The following is a 22615-nucleotide window of genomic DNA, read 5'->3' on the forward strand; positions in this document are numbered from 1 at the left end:
ACAATGAACCGAATTATGGATGGATGGATGTCTTCATATAGATAGATATCTATTTATCCATTTGTTTATTTATAGACGGAGGGGTCTATACCTCCGGCATAAGCTATCGCACGAGTTTTCACTCAGAATGCTCTTGGATTTTACGTTTAAGTTCTGATATTGTAAGACAATAGAAGTAATGAATAATTATCAATGTAAAACTTGAGATGTAGCTATCAGCAAAAGAACGTAATTGATTGCGCACGCTCAATGTTTTCAAAATGAGAAATTATGACGTCACTGATTTCACTGCTCCCAGGCATTGAGTGTGTGTGCGTGCTGTGCGCGTGTGCGCGCGTGTGCAAGTGTGCGTGCGTGCGTGCATGTGTGTGTGTGTGTGTGCGTGCACTTGGGCGTGTGTGCGTGCATGTGTATGTGCGTGTGCGCAAAGATTGTTATCCCTGCTGCATTCACGTACCATCGCAGAGACAAAAGTGTTTAACTGAGTATCGTGGTCTTGGAAAACACCACAATTGAAAATATGCATAAAAAAGTTAACGAAAAAGTTAACATGTATAAGTGTTTTTCTTAAATAATTGTTTCAATCCATGTTCAGCCATGCATTTTATTTTTAATGATTAATAACTAATATAAAAAATGTGTCGAAGTGTGTTATTTCATATTAATATTGTGAGACATGAATTTATTATTTTGCATTTTTGGTGACAATTTCAACGTTGTGTTTTTATTGAACAACCCAACATGATAAAAATCTAATTGAACAGTAAATCTATGAGATGATTGCTAAACACAAATAATTAAAAGTGATTACTACAATGATACTACAAATAACTATGAAATCATATCAATTTTAGTTGTTTTACATTACCCATCCAATCGTTTTCATGCAGTTTGCTATAATAAACCAAGGTGCATTTTATTTTCTAATGGTCATGTCATGTGTGAATATTTAGTAGGCTATTAAATTTGATAGCATTGACATTTTTGGTTTAACTTGAACGTAGCATATGGGCTGGACCGATACAGCCTCCAAGGAATTCCGGTGACGTCACGTGACAGGATCTCTGCAACTGGATTGGTCTAAGGCACGTGTCTAAAGCGCCTTAGCGTAGCGCCTCTCAGCCAATGAGAAATGAGAACCAAATCCTTAGTGAAAGTATTTGAGCGTCGTCTGAATCAGAATGATTTACTGCTGAGCGCATCAAAAAAATGTGCGCAGGGACCCCTTTTAAAAACTTTTAAAAACGAACCCAATTTATTTTTCTCTTTATGAAATCACTGAACAGAGCAAACGATGAGGAATCGAATGATCTGATACTGGACTATGATTTTTTTCCAGTCAAAAAACGGCAGGTTTTTCGTTCATCATACGATACTAAAAAAAGTTGGTTCTTTTCATCATTATTATCGTGATAAACCTTTTGAAACTATAGTCAACAGTCCGCATCATTAGATTGGAATACTTTGGTGAATACGTTCTGGGGAGGATCAGGCGTCATCATCATGGAAGAAAATGCTCGTCGAGACCCGGAGAGCCCTGAGGACTCTGGTGAGGAGTCAGATAGAGCTATTCTGCCTCTTATCCTACCACCTGGCAACCAGCAGTCCCACAGGATCACCAACTTTTATATTGACAACATTTTAAGGCCAGATTTTGGTCGGAAAAGGAAAAATGGGACTCCAATTCAGGAGAGTATCACAAGAAGAGATGAGATCAGAAACGACCCCAAAATCGGCAACCTCGATGTACAAGGAAGAGCTGCACGAGTAGAGGACGACTCTCGATCATCCGACGACAGCCATTCGGATATAATTAGTCGGAAGAGTGAACTGATAGGCAGCGAAGAAAGTGAGAATGTCCAAGGAGGAGACAACGACAACCGCTGTAGCAGCCCCCAAGCCAGCTCAGCATCTGATGGGGCTAAACAGATGCTGTGGCCAGCGTGGGTTTATTGTACCCGCTACTCAGACCGTCCGTCGTCAGGTTGGTGCAAAAAAAATTCATTTTAATAGCATATTAAATAGGGAAAAATGTAACCTAATATGCTGGAGTGTAAAAAAATAAAAAAATAGTTCACCCCCACCCCCCCAAAAACACCTCTGTAATGATCTGGAATTGTATAAATTCAGAGAATAAACTTTTGTGAAAGTTTTACTACCCTAAAAATATAGCAAAAAAGGTTATGAATTACTTGTTTTAAATAGTTAGAGCAATACACGCACCCCCAACTTAATCGACATATCATTGTAACAATTGACAAAGCAATTATTATACCGTCATAGATAGTTATCTTTATCACACCTTACTTTTAATAAACTAATGTGATCATAACAATCGAATAGTGCGCTCTTACTATTTCTCCTTCACTTTTTTGCACCTTTCCAAAATCAGAAGAAACTATTATAACAATGGCCTAATTCATAATTGCTTTTCTCATACATAAATATAAATTCGACGGTTTTGTATATAGTAGTTTCCTAGAAATAAAGTCGTATGAGAATATACGGTGAAAAAAATGAAGCAAAAATGTAGAAAATGAAGTAAAACCAAGTTTAACGCCATTGTTCCCGACCCTTCTTTGTTAATATTCTATTAGCATATTTTTGACAATGGTGGGTGCCTAAAAAGTGAGAGTGGTGAGTCCTGAAGGCATGGATTAGATGTGAAATGCAGGCCACAAACCCGCAAAAAAAAAAGAGCAACCCATGCACATGTGAAGTAGATAATAATGTAAATTTGTATAAACATGCAACTCTGTCAATAATTTGATTTGGGCTATTTGACACTCGGTGAAACAAAATATTTGAGGCTACATTCTTTTGTATAAAATGTGACAAAAAGTATATAGTTTCATTCACTTAAATAACTGAAACTGCAGTCAAACCGGATATTTTGAATGCAACTTTTTATTTGTCTCTTTCTTTTTGGATTGTGTGATGTACGGAAATTCCCGGTGACCCCCCCCAGTCCACCCCCCCAAACAGACATTTGGTGATGTTCCGAAATGATCATATAAGGGCAGAGTGCGACACAAACCAATAAAAAAAATGTTTTTGTAGCGAGAAAAGTTTGCGTGAAACTAACGGAAAGTGTGCGGGAATCACTACAATGGGCCTTTTAAAGAGCAAGGGGGCTTGCTGCAGCTTTTCTTCATTCGGCCTACCAAAAGAGTCGATGGAAATAAAGACTGACGTCACAAAAAGAAAAGCATTATATTTTACACGTGATTGCAAATGATCTACATCCTTCCCCCGAAAGTTAATTTCTGACAAATTAAGCATGCTGATTTGCGAATTTACAAGCAGACAGACTTTTCTGATTTTAAATAGTTGAAAATAGCATGATTGAATTAAGGCTCACATATTATAGAGTTAAACATAGCCTCCGCTAATTGGAATTTCGTTTATATGTTTCATTCCGACAGCCCTCAGATATCCTAAATGGGAAAATGTTTTTTTATCATGTCTTTTTAAGAAATAAATGCATTATTTAGGGAACAGAGGGAAAAGAGCCCCCCCCCCCCCCCCCCCCCCCCCCCGCCCGCATCCATCCCAGTCTGGCCCCACCCCCATCACCACCCCCGCTCCTCCTCCTGCAGCGGATTTGGAGGACACCTTGTATCAGTCTTCCTCATTATCGTTGGGTTTATTCTGCGTCCGCCCCTACACTGGAATAAAACAATATAACAGTGTATAGTGTGTTTTGTTTCTCACCCAACAGAATCCATCTTGCGCTATCATCATGTTTCACATGACTGAAGTAGCTTCTGGCTATACTGCATATAATTTATGATGATTAAACTTGACATTCGATCATTTATATGTATATAAAGCAACCATGACGTATTTTTGTGACAATCTTTTATCAGGCATGGCAGGTGGTGTTTATTTACTCATCCACCGAGTCTCCATCTGAAGTAGGCGTCAATTCAAGGAGATGCATTTGTGTAGGCTTATTGGTGACTAATGGAAACACTGTCGCTTTATAAAGAATCCAAAGAATAACCATTTAAAAATAATTAAAACCATCCAACAAGTTATTGAACTCGGTTAAAAAAAATCTGCGACTAAAACACAATGTTCAACTATTACCAAAAGATTCCATATGAGGCAAACAATTCATGTCAAACTTGTAACAACTGCTTGAATAACAACATTTCTCCTCTTTATTCCCACCCCCAAGGGCCCAGATCCCGTAAACCAAAGAGGGCTCGGACCCCGACAAAAGAAGACAAGCGACCTCGGACAGCCTTCACCGTAGAGCAGCTCCACCGGCTAAAGACTGAGTTTCAGAGCAACCGGTACCTGACCGAGCAGCGGAGGCAGGACCTGGCCCGGGAACTTGGCCTCAACGAATCTCAGATCAAAATCTGGTTTCAGAACAAAAGGGCCAAAATAAAAAAAGCCACAGGGAATAAAAATTCGCTGGCGCTGCATCTCATGGCGCAGGGACTGTACAACCACACCCCGTCCAAGGACGCCAAGTCGGACAGCGACTAGCCGAGATGATGCGTCTCTCGCTGAACCATGCAATAAATAAAATAAAAAAAAAAATCACGTCAACACCAGCATTCATATTTCAAATAGAAACAACTTTTAGATGTGTAAAATGTGTTTGCGTGTGTTTATGTGTGCGCGTATACTACGCGCCCTCAGGGCTGTTGATGGGGATAGTTTCAAAAGCGGTAGAAAATGGCAATTTAGCCAAATTCATCATAATTATTGGAAGAAAAAAAATTATTGGACAAATAATGAACACATATTCTTTGATTACAACACATGAGGGAGTAAAATCGTTGTCACTCAAAGTCTGAACAACTTAAAGTCAGTTTGTTTTGTTGCGTGAAGCATGCGTGGTCATACAAAAATGAAACACCCGAGCACGCAATATTCAAAATACTTTACAGGTCCCATCGCCATGGACTGTTTTTATTTTCATTCTCATTATTTTTTTATGCGTGGTCACAAAAGAGACACTTGGGCGTGAGAGTGTGGACTGACTGGCTGAGACAAGTGACCTGCGTGGACAAAGACGCGTGTCCCGCTCAGTACCGAAGCCTGATTCACAATAGTGATTTAAAAAAAAAACAAAAAAAAAACCTATGCTAAAGTCCAAAGATTTGTTTTTGCTGCATTTTGGTATCTCTGTTAAGAATTTATAAAATGTTATTTTATCTTTTCTGAATGAATTGTTAATTTTTAGCCCGTTAGTGTCTGTTTGTTTTTCTAGCCCTTAGTGTCTGTTTGCTTATAGTACAGTGACAGCAGGTCTGGTTGTTTAGCTCAGAATTTCGCCTCAAATCGCCTTTATGGGTGCCTATAATATGCCGAAATACGGAAGCCACACATGTTGGGAACACATAGGCACACGCCGGCACCCGCACGCACACACAAGATTTCCACTTGATTATTTTGCCCCCCTATTTTATAAGCAGTCTGGTCTCCACATCCAAATTGGCATAAAAATTGCACGCTGCCCATCTTTCCCGATTTGATTTAAACAACTGATATGATGATTTTACATGATAACATTCATTACCAGTATAATAAAATGAAACTCAAAATGTTTGTCTGAAATCCCTTTAAAAAGTCTCATTGGCTGAATTCCACGCGCAGTGCTTTCAGGGAATAGGTTGTCATTCAAAGTAAAGAGTTGGCACCGAAATTTATGGACCTATATTACTATAGGCTATCACATCCACGAATGTTCAAGAAACCAGTTTTTTTATCCTTCTAGAAACACATAAACAATATATTCGTATTTATAATGAAAACAGCCATGTTGACTCGCGTTTACATAAGTTATTTTTTTCCTGCAATATTTTTTTTTGAGTGTAACATATCAAAGGCCTTTTGCTGGGTAGAGTTAACGATGAGCCAAACCAAATGGTTGTCTTACAATGCTGTGAATGTTTTTTTTTTTATCTATATTTTCTCAACTGCTTGAGAAAATTGTTTGGCAAGTAAACTCATTTGCCTTAAAATTATGTAAATAAAAGCTGAAGTCTGTGGCAGTGTTGTAACGAGAGAGGGATCGCGTTTTCTATACAGTAAATGGGTCTTTGACATAAAAAAAATATATATAAAATTGAAATTAGTCATTTGCTCCTCAGCCGGTTTAAGTTTTCTTTTACATGGTCCTAATGGCAATGATTTTTTTTAAATGATGGTAAATAAAAACAGTGCAAAGTGATTTCTGCAATTTTATTTGAAATAACAGAAATATACAGCAAAGATAAGGAGATGAAAGTTTGCATTGAGCAGTAAACTGAGTTGATGAGTCTGTCATCTGGAAATCAATTTGCATAACAATAAATGCAAAGATGGACAGAGAAAAGAGCACTACCCTTTCCACTTGGCACAGGATAAAAGGAAAAAAATATATATAAATAATAATTTAAAAAAAAATAATAATAATTATATATATATATATATAGTATGATACTTATGTATTCAAAGCCTGAATTTAGTGATGAAACAGCAGAAAAAATGGGGAAAAATGGCAAAAAACAAACAAACAATGATTTAAAGTTTGTATGAAAGTAAAGAGCCAGAGTTATTTATCTCTGACTCTCCCGCAGAAGCTTTGACTCAGACTCTGTGAATGGCTACTAGAGGACTTCATCTGCATTTTCTTTTATCCGCTGTCTTGTATATGGAAGTAACACCCAACGCTTGCTGACTTGATGAGCTGAGCTCTTGACTTGGGACTGGGAAAGGGGGAAGGCAGTGAACAGAGCCTCTGTGCACAGTCTGTGTTTGTCAGTTGAAGGGCTTGAGGGTGTGGGGAGATGGTAGAGGGGGAGAAGAGTAAAATCACTAGAGAACCTGGACGAAGGTCAAAATACTTTGGGTGTCCATGCAAATAGCAGCAGGTGCCTGAGTTGCTGCCAAGATTGGTGGGAAAAGGACATCAATCTCCTCAGTGGTTCCAACTGTGGAGATGATTTCATATTCAAATGCTTCATGTGATGCACTTGCTCTCACCCTGCATCCACAAATGTTACCAACTGTATAACATAAAAGCATTCAATATTTAATTTTTGTAACTGTATCGTCATTGCAGATTCAACCCAGTGAAAGTTATGAATTGTTTTATGTTGCAAAACAAAAATGGTCAAAGGATAAAAGATTAGCAACTTTTACTGGCTATTCGCTATGCTTGCTTATGAAGGAAAAATCCAAACTTTCTAGCAGACATGTAAAATGCACATATCCATTCGTGATCATTTGCGATGCAGTTATATACTTCATGAAGCTCCTGCAAATTTGAAGTAACATTTTAGAAGAAACATACATATTAAGATTAACTTTTTAGGGCTTTCTTAGGTTCTACTTAACATTTACAAATTAAAAAATATTGACAACACTGAACAAATGTATACAAACTAAAATGATGCTCCAAATATTGTTAATAGCTCTATTATGAAATCATGGTCAGTGTGATTATCCTCTATTGTGTCTTAACCTGCTACTCCCAAGCTATCAAGACACATATTTTTGAATATGTAATAGTTCCGTTTTTTTTGTTTTTTTGAAACAAAGTTCATGTCCTTTCACTCGTCTTAAATTCCTCCCCTTCTGCAAGAGGCAAATGGCAGACAAACAGAGAAAAGAAAAGTACATATACAAGTAGTGATGTCCCCCTGTGTCTCTGCCAGACAAAAGATGACCCATCAAGTTCCCCTTCCCCCCACTGAGTAATTTAGCCATAGTTCTCTAAAACGCTTCCTAGTCAAACCTGAAATATGGAATGAAGGGGACGGGGGCTTTGTGGCGGAAATATAATTACTGCCCTGAAAGCTGGAAAAGATGGAGAATGGGGGATGACATCAGAGCAATTTCACACCCAGGCTTTGGATGGCCAGGCCAAGCCTGGGCCTTGCTGTGCTAGACTGATCAAAGCCTGCTGCAGCCGCCCCAAAAGCCAAAAAAAGGGAGACTTAACTATGCTAATCTCCAGGACAAATATATTTTAATCTTGTTAGAATACAAGTTAATGCCACAGCTCAGTGACCAAACTTTATACCATAAGGATACAAAATCACACTTTGTCTCACAAAGAATTTTTCCCATTCACTAAGAATGGTGGATTGAAGTGAAATTTATATGAACTATCAATGAATTCAATTCTTTACTTTATGGAACAAATGGTGGAGACAAAATGTGTTGTTGATTGCTTTTTTTTTTTTTTTTAATTAGCCATTGGTACAAAATTTGACATTTGATCTAAACTTTTTCCATATAGTACACTGTCTTATTTAACAAGACAACATTTCAACCAATGTCAAAAGACACAAAATCCAAGTTTTACATTCTGGGTCTTGCAACCTACTTCAAATAAGTTAAAGATTTTTTTTATCAAAAAATGATACTTGTCTGTTTTAAATAAGACCTACTTTTAAATAATGTTGCTCTGGTTTCATGTCGTAAAGCTACCCTAAACATTGACAGGACCTAAATATCTGACAATCCGTAGATAGTTTATGGGAAATGACCAACAACAGCTGTGAGGACTGTCTGTCATCTTTTGTCAGCACTTTTGTAACCCTTGATCTGTCATGTGTGGAAGCTGAGCTCACTAACATTTCCAGACAGGCAGCTACACAAAGACTTTGCAAGGGTCCTGCCGTGACTTTAATTACAGAATTGAGAGGAAACTTAAGCAGCAATGAGGGAAGGAAGAAAGTTGAGACTAGAGCAGAAAAAGGAAACCAAAAGGGATGCCTAATGCACTAGTCCTTATTTAGGATGAAGAGTCATGTTTGTATTGGATGTACTACTAGGTTTAGTCTGTTTGCCTGTCTGTCTGTCTGTCTGTCTATCTCTGCACTGTGAGGCGGACATGCTAAATAGTGGGCTACTGTGCTGCCCTGGCAAAACACATGGACATAAATACAAAATAAATATATGAATACAAGTAAACATAAATACAAAATAAATATATGAATACAAGTAAACATAAATATGTTTTTTTGTTTTCAATTATATATATATATATATATAGATATAGATATATAGATATAGATAGATAGATTTAATTTAGGTATTTTGGTATTTTTAGCCTTTTGTTGTTTTCAGTGTGGAGGGTGACATTGTGACAAGGCATGCAATATAAAGTTGGCTTTATTTTACTTCATAAAAAATATAATTCACTAAAACTACCTGGCACGTGACATTAGTGACAAATACACCCAGCAGGATTGTATTTACATTTTCAAGATAAAGTTTAATTTTGTTTGGAAGCAGTACCTTTCATACATGTTGTTCAGTCATAGTTTAGTTGCCAGATAGTCGAAGATAGATAGTAACATATAGAGATGATCAACCAATCACACCCACATACACACTTCCTGCACATAAGTTTGGTGAGTGTACCCATACAGCATCAGTAACATAATGTAATAGTTACCACCCGCAATTTGGGATCTTGGTAAAAGAATGCTATCTTACTAAATCCACCAAAAGCGTATGCAACCTGTTTTGAGAAAAAACACAACTTTTTGAGAATTTTGTAAATTATACCTGACGTATCTATACAATAAAGTATGGAATGGATTATGCATTGAAAAGCATTTCAACTTGAGTTTCAGTTGCTAAATTGATTGTATATAATATGTAATATCGTAAGTAAAGACCCGGTAAAGTAATGGATGGGCAGAGTTGTATCTTTCACCCTTACTTGGGTTTCAACCTAAATCTAACTTGAACTACCAAAATTTGTTCTGGAAAAAAATTAAAAAGAAAATTATGTTTGACGGGTTAAGAAGGGCAATATGTTTACATTTAAGCTATTGAAAGTGTTCTTCTTTTAATTGTGTCACTAACACATTCACACAAGAAGCAGCTCATGCTGCCATGCAAGCAAGGTAAACTGCTGATTCACACACAGATGAATTGCCTTACTCCATGTTTGCATGACAATAAATATAATAACATAACACCAAATCCTGAAGGTAGTACTATATTGTGACTAGTGACACCATGACACCAAAGAAAACAAGCGTATTTTATAGAACACCTTTGACATTTCATTTATAAACCAACTCATATTGAACACAGATATTAAAATAATTGATTATGGGAGATAGTGTTTGAAATAAAATACTACTCACATATGAGCTGACTTATTATTAGCAAATAAAAAAGGCTTTTTTTTTATAATTTCTAATATTTCTTTGAGGTATGTTCTTCAATGAATTTATAAATTATTATGCTCAAGAAAAAAAAAGTCTCATTTCACATGTTAAAGAACCCAATATGTGAAGATACCTTCAGATTACCACTGTTATGTAATTCATTTGTCTGATTGTGTTTACACAAAAAATCCATTACGTTTAGAAGCAATTTTGTGTAGTATGTCACCGATTACACATTTTTTTTCCCAGACAAAATGTGTTCACCGCATAAAAAAAAGTGAAGTTTTACACATTCTTTATAGAACAAACTGCAGCAATGATCATGCACTCAATTTGTTAGAAGTTTAGTAGTTGTTCACCACAAAGCTATGTGCAGGAGCATTAATTATAAACCTCAGAAAAATATTGATAAAATATTTATTTGTTCATCAAAAGTTCCTTTTTTAAAACCAAACAAAAGGAGGTTTGATTTTCCATTTCATTATAACAAAGTTGGTCACATTTTTTTTTTTATACATAAAAACTATAACTCATCATTTCTTTTACTAGCGTCGTTACAGTAGTCTGGAAAAAAAGCAGAAAAAAAATGTTGGTTAGCAAGTTGATTCATATAGCAATTGATGAAATTTGATTTGAGATGCCGCAGTACCAAGACGATGACGCTATTTTCGTTTCCTGATCGCATTTCGTTATTAATTAAAGAGCTCGAAAGGATTTCACTTAAGTATGTCTAACAGGGTGAACGGACGCTAATTGTATTTCAGTAGTCAGAAACAATTAACAAACACTAATTTATTATACAATATGTACACATTGGGGCACGGAGAGTGAAATTACACCCTGAATATCAAGTGAAATGCTTTAAAATGTGGTTTGTATGTTTTGATGTGTGCATCCAAAAATCACAAGAATGTTAAAACCAAATATCTACTTGAAGTAAATAGTGACGGAATATCCTCTTGGGTAAATCCCGATTTACGTGGTAAATAATGTGTGAAGGAAATACGGTACCTGAGACTATGTTGCATAACTCCTTTTGCACATCCTCTGTGTTCTGGCTGAAAAGAGCGATGATATCATCCTCTAGCTCCTCTACAATGATTTCACACTGAGTGGAAGAAAAAAAAAAACATTAAGAGGAGAAGAAAGATTTGGCCTGGAGGTAAAAGTAGAGCAGCTTGGCCATGCGTATACTCATACACACACAGTATTGTCTTATATATTTATTTTACACAATGGACGACCGCTGTTTGTGAGGCTGAGGCCATTTTCCCCCCACTGCTTGCCCAACTGTTCGGCCATTTTGACGGCTTTGATTCACACATTTTATTCTGCTCGCACTGGTCGCGTAGTGCTGCATACCGCTGCCTTTGCCTCAAATGGAACGGGTTTGATACCCGGTCAGTACCACAGTACCCCACCACAGATGAAAAGTACGTAGGTTGTGTCAGGGGTGGGCCATCCGGCATCAAACCTGTGCCCCAAAAAAATCATGTGAAGGAGCCATTGTGAAGAGAAGCTAAAAGTCACAGCAACATAACATTGCCTGTATCAATCGGATGAATCAATTTGGTCTATTTTTGACTGGAAATATGTTTTTGAAATTATTAACAAATTTGAATCATGACCGTGATATACATGCAGCAGCTGATTTGAAGAAAGAGGTTTAGACAGACTTTGAAACTTGTTTTGGCTTCAAAAGTAAACAGTTTACATGCCCTGACTTACGTTTACCCTTAACACTGGGTTCAAAGTTCAGAGTAGCCATAATTTTGCATTTTGGTTCTTGTCGCTGCTGTGTTTGCACTGAAGTCCTTATCAAACATTGGTACAGCGCTAATTGTGTTCATTGTCTCAGCTTTTACATGATTCATTTCTTGTAAAAAAAAACGATTACTGGCTTTAAATGAAAATTTCATCTTATCCTGGTGTGATTGTGAATTAATACAACATCCAAAAACAGACGTATGCATAACGACACTGATCTCTATCACTTACAAAAGGATTGAGGTCATGATAGATTATCATACTAATATTGCATTCAAGAAGAACTCCTATTCTTGATGATCACATCCAAAATTTCAAGTCATCAAACTACCACTGCATAACACACATCTCCGAAACTCATAAAATAAACACTTAACAGCTCTTGTCAAACAGTTATTCTTATTATCATTATCAATGTATCTGGTTGTGTTATTTAAGGTATATATCCTTTTTGGTGATGAATGTTATGAGAATGTGAATGGAAAGATGTAGAAAAAGGGATTAGAATGGAAAGATTTAAATAATATTCCTTGGTACTTGGTAAAAGCAACATCACCCCTTCACTCCTCAATATAACCGGGCAGGGATTCTTGTGTTGAAAAGCGATTCTTTCCTTCTACAATTAAATTAGTAGTATATTTAGGTCTTTTCTTTTTTAAGTTTTACATTATTAAACACTAAGAACGGGTCTGGACCTGTGAATTGAGCCTATAAACCTAAATTCAAGTAAAATAGAAAATCCAAGGGTAATATTCAATAGATTCAAATTGTGTAAATTTTTAATCTTTAATTTGTGCTCCTGAAAAAAAAAAATCATGAACTATTTGGAAATCATGATATGGACTTTATTTTATATATAACCCTTGTACAACTCATGGGGTCTAGATTTATGCTGAACTTTAACTTGAGCACCTTTGGACATAGAGGTAGAATGTTCAAATGCATAATTAAAACATTAATTAACTAGGATTTCTTTTAGACTACATTGAAACAAGTCAAAAGTTACAGTACTCTATCAACTATGATAATTAGGCTGGATCAAAAAGCCTACAGAAATGTGTACAGCTTTTGCACTCACTGCGAACTTCATGGCATTGGGAGCTTCAGGTCCGTCGAACTGGAAGTTTTTAAGGTCAGGGAAGTCCCCAGTGGACCCACTGCTCCGAGGTGCAAACCTCATGTATTGTTTTTTCTGGGTATCAGGGTCCACGTGGAGGGCATAGTCACTCATGGAATTGCAAACTCCATCCAAGAGCTCACTGAGGTGAGTCTCAGAACGAGCCAGAGGTACCTGGGATACACACACGTGCACACGCACACACACACACACACACACACACACACACACACACACACACACACACACACACACACACACACACACACACACACACACACACACACACACACACACACACAAATAAAGGGGGGGCTAACTGAGATTATAGACTATTGTGTTACTTCCTAAACATGTCATTATTTTCTTCAAATAAATTCCTTTGTTAGAAAACTCTATAGCAAGGAACCAAGTTAATCAATGTAAAATGGGCCCATTGCAAAATCTAAAAAATTCAAAGCAATAACAAATTCAAACTAGTCAACGTAAACATCGAAATCGTGCGTCACGGTAATGGCAAGTAAAAAACAAACTAATGAAAGAGAGGGAAAAACCTCTTTAAAACCTCCATAAGTCCTTTGGAGTGCCCTTGTGTCAGCTGTCTTACACCACAAGACTCTATAGGTCAGCGGTATGACCTATTTCTGCCTGGTTTTCTTCATCCTCACCCCCAACTCTGACTTTTAACCTGTGCCAATACCTCCCCACCGCTCCATCCAAACCCCACGCTCTTTTTCCTGTGCAAGACAAAACAGAGAGCAGCCAAGTCTAGACGGGTCAAGCCAGGTGCAGCGCCCTGACCAGCCCCGGAAGGACACCCGTATCTGGGGATCTGTGGTGATGCATGGGGGGAGCAGGAGGTGGGGACAGGGCAATGAAAAGGCCAAAAGAAACTGACCAGGGCTGGGAAAAAACACAGAGGGGTGCATTTCCTTTGGAGCATGGTCGTCAAAGGAGACGGAAAACACGGGGGGGTTCAACAGAAGCCAAGTACAGGGTAAAAAGCCCACTTTTTCCATCTGCTTTTGTGTCCCACATATCCCCTGCTCCATCCTCCAATGATCAAACAGAAGAAATCTTCCTTGTGGTTTTTCCCCCCCCCCATTCAAGTGGACAACTGTGGTAACTAAAGTTTGACGGGAAGGATGGAAGTAATATTTGAAGATGAATAAAAACTTGGATATGTTCATTTCCCTTTTGTCACCCTATTGTGCTTCCTTCTGTACCATTTGCAGACATTACATTTTGTTTCCTCCAACATCATCTATTAATTTGCATTTCTCTTCTGTGACTCTTTTCTACTTGCAATAGCAGTACTAAAATCCTTAAACCAATCACTAATCCCCCCCGTCGGACTCGTCCACATGCGTTTCATTCAAGGAGAAATGGGAGTCATTCAGAAGAGGATCCCTTGAGCTTGTGCACAGGAGGAAGGAAGTTGGCGGAACAACAGAATGTTACAGCACGAGGGCAAAGGCTGAAGGGCGAGCAATGAAGGATGTAGGTCACCCCCCCAGCCCATGATGATGAGGTTCAGATGTCAATCTTTATCTGTCCACACTAACTTTTTTTCCATATTAGATACTTTCATTGCATGGGTATGTGTACATTTAATCCTTATTCGTTAAAATGTACTTTTTTTAAAATTGTCTCACAGCCCATAATCATTTTCACGAAATACACAAATATTATTGTTCCCCCCAAAAAATAAAGGGAAACTATTTCTTAAACATTCACCTAGTAACGGGCACTGAACGAAAAATATTTCACGACTATTCCTTGACTTCATTACTCTCATCCAGAGGGGGAAAAAAAAAACTTTTCCTGTCCAACACAACAAAACCATGTTGGTCCATTGCAGCCCTTGGGCTTGTGTCTGTGTCATTATCATGCCATGCTACAAAATGGTTTAGAATTAAACCCCTTCCTTGCCAGTTGCAGCGCTGTGAAAAGGAGCTGTCAGTCACTGTGTTGTTTGAAGAATGAGGTGGAGGGGGGTGCATCGGGGGCAATCGGTTGGGCCAGAGAATAGGCTTCTCAGGGATGCTATCCTCCATTCAATTCCCATTGGAGAGGGCGCCATTATTACACCGCTGTGGACGGGGGCCTTTCACTTTCATTGTCCTGCTAAAATGGGCCAATGAAGACCCATTAAAAAAATAATAATAATATTGACTCGGAAGCAGATGGATGAAAAAAAATAAAATGAAATGTACTTGTCGATGCAAATTAAAACAGTAACGTAAAAAGGTTTGATAGGAGAACTTCATTATGCCCATTGGGTGATATGTAATTGAGTTGCTGTAATTTATATTCAGTCTTGGAAGAGCTCAAAAATACTGACTTACCCTAAAGCTATTTTATGTCAGCATTTCAGAAGAAGATTGGAGGACAGCTGTGACATATGCAATGGTGTGACACTTGAGGATATTTTTCACTAGGGAAGTTAAATTGGTTAATTTCCTTTGACTAACAACGGGAGCTGGATTTTAAATATAAAAATGTTAGCCTTGCTTATTATGTGAATCAAGGGAGCAGGTTAAGAATGAAAGAAAAAATAACATTTTGAAGAATGAATTACATGCTAAAGAAATGACGTGAAATGTCACGTGCCAAAAACCCTGAAGAATGAATACGTAAGACAATTTGTGTGCAGCTGGATTCAAAATAGAAGGCTGCAAAAATCACAAAATCAACCTTATAAATTGATAATAATTTGTTATATCATCAGCATCAAACGTGTCTGCTAACTTGCTAATCAGTTAGTCGGCCTATTAAAATGGTGACAAATAGATACTGTCCCACAGGAATGTGCAAGGACATGGCCTCAGGAAGAAAATTGATGAAAAAGAGACAGATAATACAAATGGCAATAAAAGAGCCCAGAACAACCTCCCAAAAAATTAAAGGTGAACTCCAAGGTCATACATCACTGTCAGTTCCGTCATTGTTTGAGCTAAAGTGTACTTCATGGAGTAAGTAGGAATAAAAAAAATAATGGAATTTGCCAAACTACAGGTATGTTTTGACAAGCCACAAAGCATCTGGTAGAATATCTTATGGACAGATGAGACAGAAATGTAATGTTATGTTCCGGGGCTGCTTTGCTACATCTAGCACAGGGTGTCTTGAATGTTTGCATGGTACAATGAAATCTCAAGACTATCTAGGGATTCTAGAAAGAAATGTGCTGCCCAGTGTCAGAAAGCTTTGTCTCATTCGCAGGTCCATGGGTCTTACAACAGGAAATGACCCAAAACACAAAGCTAAGAACATCAACAAATGTCTAGAAGCAAAACATTGGACTATTCTTAAGTGTCCCTAAATGCTATTGAACATCCGTGGAAAGCAGTTTGCTCGTGAAGAATGAGTCAAAATATTGGCTGAGAGTGACAGAAATATCATTGCAAGTTATTTCTCTCATCTTTTCATTCGTTTGGGAACACAAACTAGCTTATTCAGTCACATTTCTGGAGCATGATATCATGTGTCACTGTGTAAGCACACCATTGTGCATCCTCTCATTCTCAATGCATGACTTCCCACCGGTCGCTATGAGATCAACTTGCCTTAAAAGTAAGTTCAATGTCTTTGGAAATCTTAAATGTGTCATTGTTACAGCAGGCAGGTTTAACTTTTGTGTCACTGAGCAGCCCCACAGCCCCAGGAAGTCCTACTGTGAAGAGGCCAAAGAGCAGAGACTTAAAACCAGCAAATCCTTCTCGCTGATGGCATCTAAGCTGTGACATCCCTCCCTCTCTGATTCACACTAGGTCAAAAGCTGTTGAAAAGGAGGGAGCTGTGAGGGCATGGGATCAAGGTTTGGCTTCTTCTGTGGTTCAGTAACGTTTGATTGACTAAACGACAGGTGGAGGATTGTGTCAGCAAAGGGCAGAGGAGGAGCTCATCCCTAGAATGGTAACAATTCAGCAATTGTCCACAAAGATGCAAAATTTGGGCAAAGGTTTATGAATTAAATGCATTGTCACGCTCGTGAATATGAGATTAAAATAGTGTGTGCAACTAATTTGAAATAAATCATTTATTTGGATTTTTGTCGTCGAATAAAAAAAAAAAAAAAAGGTTTTACACAAATGTTATTATCGTGAATACAGTAAGTACTGTAGTAGATAGTGAACGCCACCTTGTGGAAGAAACAGAATAATGGGCAGAATCGACGTACGTGTTTTTTTAATGACGATGTATCGATTGCGGACGATTTATTTTTCACCATTCAAAATAACTTCACACAAACCACAGCACTAATCTCTGTCAAGTTATTTTATCTCTGACAGTAGATCTGAAATATTGTAAGCAGTAAAATCCAACAATGGGTTTGAAAGGGAAGAAAATCATAACCCTTGAAGTGAGTTGACATTTGAGCATCGAACAGGACCATACTTGTACAGACCAAACAAGCCATCTATAGATAACAGTAAGGGACAAAAATGGTAGAAAGAATAATATTGACACCAGTACAATCTCAGCAGGGCTAGACATCTTTCAACAAATAAGTCATTGTGGCTTCTGGAAACAAAGGTAACAACAATATTTTGGACACACCCATAAAATCAATCTTAGAATTAATTAGTAAATGCTCCATTTGTTCTCTCTTGTAGGCCAGACGCCATACATTTAAATGACCTCAATTAGGTTTGTGTTATTTTACATGGGGATGAACTACATAGGCCGACATGCAGCTTACTGTATCTCTCCAAAGAGAAACAAGTTGATGCACGATCGATTTGATTCAATTCAATGCACTCGCATCTATTTAATCAAGAACGATTTTCCGAAATGAATTATTTGTCACACCGCTAGCCAAAATGCTAAAACAATGTCATCTTCAAACTGTATTGTCATTACTACATCAATATATACATGTGTTAACTAACCCTAAAGAACACAATCCAGTAATTATTTCAACAAACAAAAATGAAATAGCCCTTTGCCTGTCTTAATACGGTAATAGTAGCACAAATTGAAACCCCCTTTTTTTTTGCAATCGCTCCCCTTTTCTCATTTGCTCCAACTAATCAATGCAGATGTCACTGCCAGTCTAACAGGAACTAATCCTGGGAAATCAATACTAGCTAGACACCTTATGATAGCCTGGTCCTTGGAGAATAAAGGATATCCTTGCTCCAGTGGGACGCAACCTTATTAGGCCTGCAACAATAATCTGAATCCAAAGTACTGGTGTGTTCAAACGCTATCGCTGTATCTGTCATTCTCTCTTACATACACAAATGTACGCACATACACACAGTCATGATCCTATTGTGTATTTTGCTTCCTCAGTTGCCAAGGTAGTGTAGCCAAATGAATTTTCCGCACACACCCGATCTTCTTGACAATCAACCTTGATTTTTAAACTTGGGAGAAACAGAAGATATTGCCTATTTGGATACCATTTACCTTAGGGCTACTTGATTATGGGTAAAAATCATAATCACAATTCTTCTGTTCAATATCGAAATCACAATTATTTACACGATTATGTTTTTGAAACTAGAAAAGCATTTTTTGAGTATGTTTGGAACATGTTTTAAAAAATAAAAAACCTCACCTGTTTACAATGTTGGGAAAGTTCATTTTCTACACAAACTAGTTCAAAGTTTAGTTCACAAATTTAAGGAAAAAAAAAAAGTCAGCATGCCGAGAAGGCACCCTCCTACTTTAGTTTTGTACTACCAATTCTGTATTTTGTTTTTGTCTTTTGCCTTCTCTATGATGCTTTTAATCACTGTATGTATTTGTGTAATTTACCTTTTTGTCTGTCATGGTTCCATCAGGATTGAGTCTATAGCTGCCAATATTAATAGTTTTCTTTGGATCCACCTGGTCGATTGAGTGATTCAATTCATCCACAATTGCACGGCAAGCTGGAAAACACAGGTTAGGTTTAGGGCTAGAATGGGATTTGGTTGCCACAAATCTTAAGTGTAGAGTTCACTTTATATTCAAATAGTTTTGAAATTGAAAAATGTACACTTTGGTGGTTACAATCTTATACAATCGCCAAAGCTTGCAACAAAAATGTTGCATGGAGTCAGTATAGTGTCATAGAAAATAATACCAAATAACTCACCAGAACAGTATAATGTCGGGTCCCTCTTTGCCTGGTTGCGACAGATGAAGAGAAACAGCACAGTCATGTGTAGAATCCATTGTCCCATCGTGTTTTGTTAACCTAGAGAGAGAGTGTGTCCAAATGTTAAAGTGACACTTTAATATTTGATGTAATACGTCTATATGTAAAAATGATGTCAGCACTAAAATTCATGCCAGTAAAAATTTTTTAAGGGCTTTCTGGTAATGAGATTAATGACAAACTGGCCCACCCACAGCTCAGCTTCCTGTTTTTGTCTACATCACAGAAGGCAGGCAGGCAGGCAAGCATGGGCATTTTTAATTCACATTTGGTCTGGACGTACGGATTACACAAAGCGGGAACTTAAACCCCTACAGTAGACTTTTGTCACACGTATGTGCATGAATAAGCAGATGCAGCAGAATAAAGTTAAATAACAAAAAAACAATGTGGACGTTGCTGTCTGTTTCTTAACTGGCTGGGAGTATCCAGTCGGTGGGTTACGGTTAGGAAGCAAAATGAAGTCACTCTTGCATTAGACACTGTCAACATGCAGGAGACAAGTGACGTGTCGTGATATTTCACATTCAGTCAGCGTGTTTCTGTCAGTATGTGAAATGTGCGTCCATGGTACATACTTGATTGGGTTACGGACGGTAGGGGGCGTAGTCATATACTTTAGTAAAAGTGGGCATTTCTGAGGGCAATACTTTTTTTTTATTTTTTTTTTATTTGTATTTATTTGTTTGTTTTATTTGTTTTTTTTATTTTGGAAAAAAAATCCGTGATGTAGTGAAGCCGCGATAAACGAAACGCGAAGTAGCGAGGGATCACTGTATTGAATGATAAAATAGACAATGTTAATTTTCCATAATTACATTAGGAGACCATCAAGGCTGGATTGTCTCTTACTATAGGACACTTCTAACTAGTGTGCATTTCCAAGTAGAGAATTACAGACAAATAAATAGGTAAATGTGCATTTCCAAATACAGAATTACAGAAAACACAAATACCACAAGTGTTGGGTAGCGACATATTGGTGTGTGCGGGCGCGCATTTGGTACAAACCTTTTTTTTTTTTTTTTTTATGTAGCCAACATTCATATAGATGTATACGAGGTCCTTTTTCTGAACTGTAAAAGTTACTTGAATGGACATGGATACCTGATCCAATTTGTTGACTAGCAATCAATAGGTGAATTAAAATGTTAATAACTCTTAAATAATCACTTTGTGAATGCCAATTTAAAACCGGTTCTATTTAGTTTTACACAAAATTTATATTACGCTTTGTTTCTGCAACTTACGCTCCTCACCGTAATATGAAAGCAAACATTCAATAATGTTGCATTGGAGCTTGGTACTCTTCCTAGATGGTAGCCTTACTGCGAGCAAAGAATTCAAACAAAAACCGGCTCACATCGGACAAAGGAATGTTCCTAATAAATTAAATGTGGTGGTATACAAACAACGAACAACTGTCAAAGATTGCATTTTCGGTTTTTACCTGTTTAGGACTTGACACGAACTGTCACAACAGGTCGATCGTTTCAGGTTTCATTTGCATGACGGTACGACTGCCTGACTTCCTAAAAACTTTCACAATTAAAATTGTGAATCCTGAACAACGCCAGTTGTTATTGTGAGTCCAACCTCAAATGCCACGTTATTGATATTACAACTCTCTACAGTTTGTAAAAAATGGTTTCTTGCATTAGTGTTTTTTCTTGCGTCAACACAAAACAACTTGTGCTTATTTTGAAAGCATACTCACCAAAACTTACTATACCTACTTCCTTTCTTGACAATGTTCATTCCACTGATGCAACGTGCTTAGCTGGAGTGTGGCCACGTTAGGTTAGGCAGAATCACATTAACCAATCAAATTCAAGATCCTTAAATTTGATTTCAGCACCCCCAAAAGTGGTGACAGCAGTAATTTCACGGAATATATTTTATAGTAAATGTAAAAAAAAAAAACCACATGAACTATATGTAAAAGACAAACTGTTATGAAAATAAGCCAGATTAAACAATATTATAAATGAATGTGTTTTTCTATTTCTATACATCTTTTATATTCACTTATTAGAACAGGGAGGCTACGTAATAAAATAAGAATTCCATTTAATTTGTCAGGGCCACTATAGCCTTTTTACTGTGCATAAACCCCAGTCATCTTGAATATTTAGTAAATGCCCATGTATTAATATCTTGAATATTCAATTGATGGTACTGCATTTCAATTTCTTGATTACTTCTTCGGGCTGTGTAGTACAGTGGAAGGTGCAGGGTCCCAATTCATGCTTTGGCCTTCCTTTGTGGATTTTCTCTAGGTACTCCGGCTTCCTCCCAAATTTCAAAATCATGTTTGGTATTCTGATTGACCACTCCAAATTGTCTGTAAGTGTGAATGCAAATGGTTGTTCGTCTATGTGTGCCCTGCGATTGGCTGATGAAAAGTTCATGGTGTACCCTACTCAGCGCCTCAAGTCTGCTGAGATAGGCCAGGATGACAATGTTTGACACGAACGTCTTTATTTAAGGAAAAGGGTTGTGGGAGACTGGAATAAAGCAAAGCGAGCAAACTGACAGACAGGATGTAGAGCTGAGGCATGGTCAGGGACAGGTAGAGTCAGGCCGGGCATTATTCAGGAGTGGTCAAGTCAACAGGCAAGCTAGGTCGGCAAAGGGAGTCAGAACAGGAAACAGGCAGAACACAGAAACAGGTGACAAACCGACAAATAGCAAGACAGATGAACCGACCAAGAGTGATGGAAATGCAGGGTATAAGTAGCACAATTAAAGAGAGTAAGTAATGAGCAGCAGATGGGGGAGGAAGGGGCAGGAGCAGAGAAACGGAACTGTCCGAGGTGCTGATGGCGCAGATACGTGACTGACGGACGGACGGATGAATAAATGATTGAATGATTGATTACTGCTTAATAGCTGCAAAATAATAAATGAAGTTACACCATTTCCCATCCCTAATGTTTCATTTTAAGTTGTGCTTAACATTTTACAGGCAGCTAGTTATGTGACCTTGACAACAGGATGCTTTTTGTATCCGTGTGACGGTTATCAGTGACAGCAGAGGTTTTCACTCGATTTGGACTAAAGGCCAGCTCTGATAAACTCTGCCTCACTGAAAGAAATATTGACGTCCTCTGTATCAAGGTGACAAGGTAATTGTTTTTCTTCCTAGTTTGTTTTAAACAACCCTGTATTCATTCTTTTATATATATATATAGTGGTACTTGTGTAAAGAATATGCAGTATTGATCAATTTAAAAATAGACTATCAGTGGTGCCAGTCACATTCATTAATGAGACTTGGTTTATCTTGGATTGCTGTCTTTATTGTTGAGGTTATCTCCTTGCTTTGACCCTTTCCTAATTCTGTACCGAGAATTGTCCAATGAAATTACAAATAGCAGGAATTTATTATCCATGTTAAAAAGAGCCTGTGTGATTTAAAGTATTTCCAGCATTTAA

The 22615-nt window shown here is 37.6% G+C and overlaps 2 protein-coding genes across 3 annotated transcripts; one reads left to right on the top strand and one right to left on the bottom strand.

Moving 5' to 3' along the window:
• The first annotated feature begins 1503 nt into the window (after nt 1-1503).
• On the top strand, nt 1504-4989 carry LOC147046424 (homeobox protein engrailed-2b-like). The gene is made up of 2 exons (XM_085930364.1): nt 1504-1984; nt 4184-4989. Exons 1-2 carry the CDS (start codon nt 1504-1506, stop codon nt 4498-4500), a joined length of 798 nt encoding a protein of 265 aa, XP_085786490.1. The 3' UTR covers nt 4501-4989.
• A 5553-nt stretch (nt 4990-10542) lies between these two features.
• cnpy1 (canopy FGF signaling regulator 1) lies at nt 10543-20773 on the bottom strand. 2 transcript variants are annotated; one of them, XM_085930523.1, is made up of 6 exons: nt 20628-20773; nt 19115-19216; nt 18793-18908; nt 12985-13197; nt 11151-11247; nt 10543-10703 (listed from the first exon to the last, which is right to left on the bottom strand). In XM_085930523.1, exons 2-6 carry the CDS (start codon nt 19200-19202, stop codon nt 10663-10665), a joined length of 555 nt encoding a protein of 184 aa, XP_085786649.1. In that variant the 5' UTR covers nt 19203-19216; nt 20628-20773; the 3' UTR covers nt 10543-10662. The 2 variants fall into 2 exon arrangements, with proteins under 2 accessions (XP_085786649.1, XP_085786650.1); XM_085930524.1 differs by lacking the exon at nt 20628-20773 and adding an exon at nt 20437-20597.
• Between the last annotated feature and the right edge of the window lie 1842 nt (nt 20774-22615).

The sequence above is a fragment of the Syngnathus leptorhynchus genome, chromosome 14, assembly GCF_054491065.1.
Source record: "Syngnathus leptorhynchus isolate UIUO chromosome 14, UIUO_Slep, whole genome shotgun sequence".
In the NCBI taxonomy this organism is placed as follows: Eukaryota; Metazoa; Chordata; class Actinopteri; order Syngnathiformes; family Syngnathidae; genus Syngnathus; species Syngnathus leptorhynchus.